Source organism: Serinus canaria, chromosome 2 (assembly GCF_022539315.1).
Source record: "Serinus canaria isolate serCan28SL12 chromosome 2, serCan2020, whole genome shotgun sequence".
NCBI classification, from domain to species: domain Eukaryota; kingdom Metazoa; phylum Chordata; class Aves; order Passeriformes; family Fringillidae; genus Serinus; species Serinus canaria.
This window is the reverse complement of record NC_066315.1, coordinates 64947144-64954098: the sequence shown is the minus strand read 5'-3', so window position 1 is coordinate 64954098 and position 6955 is coordinate 64947144. Positions and strand designations below refer to the sequence as shown.

The 6955-nt window shown below is 42.3% G+C and overlaps 1 protein-coding gene across 1 annotated transcript in view; it reads right to left on the bottom strand.

Moving 5' to 3' along the window:
* Window positions 1-3731: 3731 nt before the first annotated feature.
* Window positions 3732-6955, bottom strand: part of ELOVL2 (ELOVL fatty acid elongase 2) — a 50478-nt gene continuing 47254 nt past the window's right edge. The window contains exon 8 of the mRNA XM_009088706.4: window positions 3732-6761. Within this exon, the coding sequence (XP_009086954.1) occupies window positions 6633-6761 (129 nt within the window). The 3' untranslated portion in view covers window positions 3732-6632. The remainder of the gene's footprint in view (window positions 6762-6955) is intronic.

Here is a 6955-nt window from a genome sequence, read left to right as displayed (position 1 = left end):
CTTTCCTTCAAATTGATGCTGTGAGTGTCTGGAAAGGTACTCTAGATTTCTGTGTACCTTGCATAGGATCTGTTAGGTATAGCCTCTCCTGTGTGCACATAAATGTGGGAGCTGCTGGCCGGACACCCCTGCCACTCAATTCTGGATTGTAGAGCTGAAGGCAGAGAGAGATCTATTGTCCAGATGCCTGAAGAGAAGCTAAGACTGCAGAGGACAAGAAATTCAGAAAACTAAACAGAAAATGGGAAGTGAAGCAGGAGAATTTTCTTTTGCTGTCAGTGACTTTTGGCTCCAAGGAGAGTTCAGAATACAGTGAACAGTGCTGGGATTAGATGAAATACTTTCCAGAGACCTCTGATGCTAAGCAGCGATAACCCATGCTTATTAATATTGTCCTCTGCTGTGACAGTGTGTGACAGAGGTCCCCAGAATATAGTTGCTCTTCACAAGAGAGTGTGTTCTTGCAAAAACAGCATTAGTGCTAATGCACCTTAATGAATTTGTGGGAATGTGGCAGATTTCCAGGCTTTGGGTTTCTACCTCCTTAACTTAGAGAACCAGCCTCAGATTGCTGTATGGGCTAGAGTTGAGGGAATCCTCCCCTGCACAAAATGTACCTTTGTAACAAAAGCCCAAACCCTGACATTTTGTTTCATAACTGAAATAGGGCTGATCCTGTTCCTACTTGAGAAGGTCCCACAGGGTAGCACCAGCACACAGAACAGCAAGAAGCTGCTGTTGCCATTGCATTGCCATTTTATGCTTATTTCTTTATCTTAAGTACTCCTAACTAGGGTTGGCATGAGCTGAACTTTTTTCATCCACATCAAAATGCACTTGGTGCTTTCTTCCTGGGGTGGTTTAAAAGAAAAGACCTCTTCAGCCCTGCCCTTTCCAAAGGTTCAGATCTACTGATCTACCCCTGCTATTCCTAATGTGAAGGGCTGAAGTGCTGGTTTTACAACCACTGGCTTGTGCTTGTTTCTTCGAGGGCTGGCCCTAGTAACCTGACTACACTGCATCCCCCTGCTACTCTTCAGTGTCCTTGCAGCTGCTGTTTGATTCTAGGCTCTCAAAGCACTCAGCTGAAGCAGCCAGGACTTTTTAAAGATGAGGCTGTAACCCCTGTGAGCAGCTGTGCTTGAGTCTAGTAAAACTAGTTTTGCATTTCTGCAACAGAGTTTCAGCAGGCTCTGGTCCCACCAGCAGGGTGGTATACTCTGATGGCCCCAGCAGTGTCATTAACCCAAACAGGCTTTGAGATATCAGCCCGAATAATCTGATCCTATCACTATCCTACTGCCTGGATGAGCCAGGTCTGAAATTTGGGGCTTTCACTACTTGAGTAGTAACTTGAGGTTCTGGCTGTAGGAGTGTGATAAGGCTTGAACTGCTCTGCTGCTTCTTGTTGTGATGCAGAGCTCACACTGGTGAATGTAAAGGGATGCCTTGTGCTGTGTGGCTCCCACTCCTATGTTCCAAGGTGAGCCTTCCAGTTATTCCCACATAAATGCCTATATGCCTTGGTTTTATTCCCTACTACCTAGCCCAAAATAATGATGCAACCTGGCTTCACAAGGTGCTTGATGTGAAGCACACCTAAGAATCAAGATGAGCTACCTGCACCACGGTTGTTCCTGCACACTGAATTCAGCAAAGCCACAGAAACAGTGCTGAGAACTTCACCCTTGGAGCATGTCATCCCCTTTCAGATGGGTGTTGGCCTATTTAGGCTCCTTCATCTGCATCTCCAGGCAGTTTGCTGCCCAGAGGGAAGGTTTGAAATAGGAAGAGGATGAAATGGGACATCTCTCTCTGGTTTAAGGCGTGGGTCTTTCCTCCAAAACTATGACAGTAACACTTGATTTTTTTTTTTTTTCCTTTTTTTAAAATCTGATGTTTTGGATGGATTCATTGCTCTCTTAAGTTCAAGCTGCTAAACGTTTAAACTTTGTCAGCACTGCAAAGTAGATGTGTAGAAATGCTTGTTTTGCTACATTTCCTCACCCTTCATGTGTGTTGGCAGAAGGCGCTCTTGGTGTCTCCTCTAACTGTAAAAAGTTAGGAATGCTTTTCATTCAAGTATCTTCGCTAGATAACTTTTAAAGTGCGTTTCTGTATCTCTTATTGTTGCATCTCTGCATAACCTATAACTATAAAGCTTGGAAGGTGACTGTTGAGCACTTCAGAGGGCATGGATAAAGGAAGAATCAGGGTTTCTTACTTAGTAAAAATTGCCATAATGTTATATGCACTCACCTTTAGTTTTAACTGTTTTATTCCAAAAGTCTGAACCTCAAAAAGTTTTTTTAATGATGGGTATGGGAGAGCAGAAAGGAATGTCACACTGATTAAAAAACACCTTCTACCCCTGCAGTCATCCATCCCTTCATACAAAACACTTTAGCATTTGAGAGGCTAAGTGTTCCAGCTTGATAACCTGTGAACTGCCTAAGGTGAAAACTTTGGACTTTTCTAATGGTCTTTCCATCTGTAGGGAGTAGAAGTTTTTGGAGAATGCATCAGGGACAGAAATGTCATGTTCTGACTTTGAACAGCCCATCTCATACTGCTTCCTGCACTGCTGGGTCAGTCAAACATGTTTGACCTTAAACCTCCTGAAGGTCTGAAGTCCGTTTGGCTTCGGCTACTGATGTGTAATTGGGTTATCCTAAAATTACTTTTTGGAAGGTAGGTAGCTGACCTTGGTAGCTTTCCTTTGTCCTTCCCACTTTATGCTTTTTAAAGTGCTATTAATCCAGATATTTATTTTATTTTCTTCCTTTCAGAGCAAAAATATATAGCTTAATTTTCAACTTGTTCAGTTTCCTTGATACTTCTGAGCCAGAACAACAAAGATATTTTTGCTGAGGTGCAAAAACTATGTATCAATACCCAGAAAAAGAAATGGGAAATAGAAAAGTTCTGGTTAGTAACAATTGCTTTATGCATTTTAGGCTCTAAATAGGATTTAATATTAAACTGACTTTAACCCCTGCTGTTTATGCTGCAACTCTTTCAGGGGATGATGCTGTGCCAAGTGCTTGTTTACCTGCACATTCTGTGCCAGTGCAGTGGCCCATCCAAGGGCTACAGCTAATTCATGTCAAGGCTGCATAAAGCAGAAAAAAGGATGTCCTTTGAGGTTGGAAATGGGCAGTGGAGCTGTGTGTGTTTACCCTGGCCTGAGGACAGCCCACCCTGCTATTGGTAAGGTGTGCTGAGGTTAGCTGGAGCACACAGGGACAGATCGTGCTTCTGCAGGCAGTAGAACTGTGTCTAAGAGAGTAATGCACTGGAAAATAGACATGTTTCCAGGAACAGCTGAGAGTTATTGTGTATTTTCAATCTGATAGAAATTTTATTTTTGAGATCCTGAATTTTTTTTGAGATTTTGATTTCTCTATTGTCTATCCCCTGTTTTCAACCATCACGTTCCAAGTGAAAACAATCTGATAATCAAATGAGGACTTGATGGGCAAGTACAAGCTTTGAACAAATGATTTTTCTACTTCAATATTACCTTTGTTCAAAAGCCCATATTTTATAGGTAGAGGGAAAAAAAAAAAACTGCATGGAAGCTTTGCACCAATACTAGTGAAGGTATTGTATAAATTTATGGAGATTGTTTTTGCATCTGATGTGAATGCCCTAAAATGCTTCTGAAAAAGCAGTCTCAAGTAACCAGCTACCAGCTCAAATTGATGCCTTAAGGAGAAGTGGAGACAGTCTGATAGTAAAATTTGTTTATTTACAGTGTTACATATTACAGGAAAATCAGTTTAAAAAGTCAATGCTCTTTTTCTTCAAAGTTGTGGCATTTTGAAGATGTTAAGACATATCTAAAGAATTTTAAACATACCTGATTCCAGCCTTCCTGGCTGATCTGGATCTGCAAGGTCTGAGACCATCTGTTTTTTTCCTTTTTTTTTTTTTTTTTTTTTTCATTTTCTTTTTTTTTTTCCCCAGCCCTTTGAATTTCAAGTAAGGCATTTATTTCCTTTTCTTTTGAATGAGGTTTCAACAGAACAAAAGACAATATCTGTGGGTTTGATTGCCATAGTAAACTTTAACACTTAGCACAGCTGACGCTTTCCACCTTGACAGTCAAATGCATGCTTTGCCATCAAAAGATTATGGACTCCACTCGGCCTAAAATCCATGCTGGGCCACACAACCCTTGTGTTGCCTGCCTTAGATGAAGGGTCCAGCTCATTGCCTTGTTCACTGTCTTGTCAGCTCTTTCAAGTTCCTCTGCCTCTACCCTTGCTTCCAGTATTACACTGATTTCTACAGAGCTCTGAAGCTCTCCCTTTACTCAGGGCTGTGTAAAACACCTTCAGTCAAACCCACTAATTTCTTACATCTTGGGATTTTTACAGTATCAATCAGAAATGCCTGTAAATGTTCTGGAAGGGCCAGAGAGAAATAGTATATGCATACAGTGTCCAGGCTTTGTGAATGGAGGGTTCTTGGGATTTTTTGTTTGGGTTTTTTCCTTTGGGTGGCTGCTTTCCCCCTTATTGAGTGTTTAATAAACAAAACATGACTTTCAGTAAATGAGATTTCATGACCATTTTCATGGAGAGGGGAGCAAATGTGAATATGCACCAGTTAGATCTTGGTTGGTGTGGTGGTGTGAAAGTGTTTGAGTGTTGCAGTTATTTTGGTCACCCAGTTCACAGTGATGAAGTTCAGCAGTCAGGCTGCTAAGAGGTACTGCTTCTGCTGTAGTGTTATGGGAATTTCTGTTTTCTGCTGGAGCAGAAAAGTTTTGTCCACATTGCAGTGGAGCTGGAACTGGCTGGAGACAGATAGCATTCAATGGGACTTTCAAGCACACAGTCAAGCAGAACTCCTCTTGCTTTTGCTGGACAACCCCATCTGTTCTTCTTCCCCTACTGTACTACTTCCTCAGCCTCTTTCCATCCTATCCATGAGCCCTCAGGGTGGTCTCTCAGGCTGCTCCTGGTGAGGCTGGCTGCTCTGTTCCACACTGCTCCCTGGGATAAACCTTCCTCCTGCCTTTATGCCTGCAGTCTCCAAGAGACCCTGATGGCAGATCATCTAAATGGGGATATCTGGAGGGGATAACTGACCCTCTAGAGGTGGAGAAGAATTGGACAGCAGAATTTGGGACAGCCTCCTCTACACATGGGCCTTCTGTGGCTGCTTGGGCCCTCTGTGCTGGCTGAGTGTGTGTTTTTACCTCCTCCTGCCCTGGGACCCTGCAAGGTGACAGGAGTGAGAGGACATATTTCCTTTACAGAACTGCTTCGGTCCAAGGGACTTGCTGGGCTGAAATGACTCCAAAAGTGGTTTTTGATGAGAGAATTTTATACATGAGAATGGAAGAGATCAGAACTAACTTCACTGTGAGGAAAAAAGCCTGTGTCTATTTTTAGTAGAGGAAATTAGGTGGGCTAAATTAGAAACGGGTGAGGGCAGACCCATGAATTTAAACCTGGCTATTCTTCATTTCTAAGCATTTAAGTGGGGGTAAATGCAGTGAACTGAAGCAACAAAGATGGTGATGGACTGTTGGGAGACACCTTTATAGCTGCAGACAGCAGAATCTCCCTACTTCCCCTCCAGTGTCTTGTGCCTTGGTCCCATCTGTTTCTCCAACCAGAGACCAGTCTGAGTAAGGTCCACCTGCCACAGAAACTCCTGTATGATCTGCTGGCCCATTGCTGAACTCACAAATTTTCTGCATTCCCAGTCATTAATATGTGGCATGACAGTTTGCTTTGAATTAGCAGTGTTTCTATAGGATTAACTTCACACACAACAACACTCAATGGATTTATCTGCCTTAAGATGGCATGACCCTATTTCTTTCAAAATCCATTTACCTAGAACTCCTGTTAAGTTAGCACATCCAAAGTGACTTGTGTTCAGACTTCTGTGTCCAGAATTCCATTCTGGGCAGTGCCAGGGGCTACCAGCCCAAGCCCTGAAACAGAAAGCTCCTGCCAGCCTTCCTGGCATTTGAGTCAGGTTGCACTTGTGTAAAGCAAGTGCAACCTAATTCAAACTGCCTGCAAACTATGGGATGGTGCACCTGGGCTCTGCCCTCTGTCATGTCCTTCCCCAGGGCTCCCACAGGATCAAAGGTAACCTTGCTAGTGTGCTTTGGGGAATTGCTGAGAAGAAAAGAGGGGTATGGTGCTGGAAGAGGTACAATTCTCACCTTTCCTGCCACCCCTCCTTTATTTTCCTGGCCTTGGCTGCAGTTTAGCTGGATGTACTGGGTGCACTGTGAAGCCTTGCCTCAAGACCTCTTGCATGCACAAAAAGTGCTCACCATGTTTGTCTGAACAGAGTCCTAACCTTTTGAAGGCATTGATGGATTTATCCATCAAGTGTTTCATAAGGCGTTTTTGTGTCAGCATTAGAGATCAGAAAGGTTTTCTTTTTCATATGAGAAAGGTCTTGGCTTTCTTTGTTCTGATGTTGATCTTTAACAAGTAATTTTACTCATTTTGTTAAAACCTAAATAGCAGTACATTAATAAGTGTCTGGTACAAAGAACTGATAAATGTAATCAAATAGGTTTTAAGCTAAAGCTTGTAATTCAGTCTTTTTTCTTCTTTTTCACTTTAGAAAAAAAATCATAGGAAACATTATACTTATTGTGCCTTCTTATTATTCTGCAATCCATTGGCAGCAGCAAAGTAGTCCTTATGGAAACCATTCTTGATTTCTGTTGTGACAGGGGTTTCCTTTACAGCTGTTCTTGAAGGTGCTTTCTGGTATGTCTATAAAAGCAAAACCCAAAATAAACACATGGATTTGTTTAGTGCCAGCCAAAACACTACTTATGGTTAACTGTAAATGGAGTTTGTCTGCTGTTTGTTAATGCAGATGTATTTATTTGCTTCAGACTGCATTAGGAGTTATAGTAGCCTGTTCACTGCTGTGGGTGATTTTACTTTACTAGCCTTACTGTAAT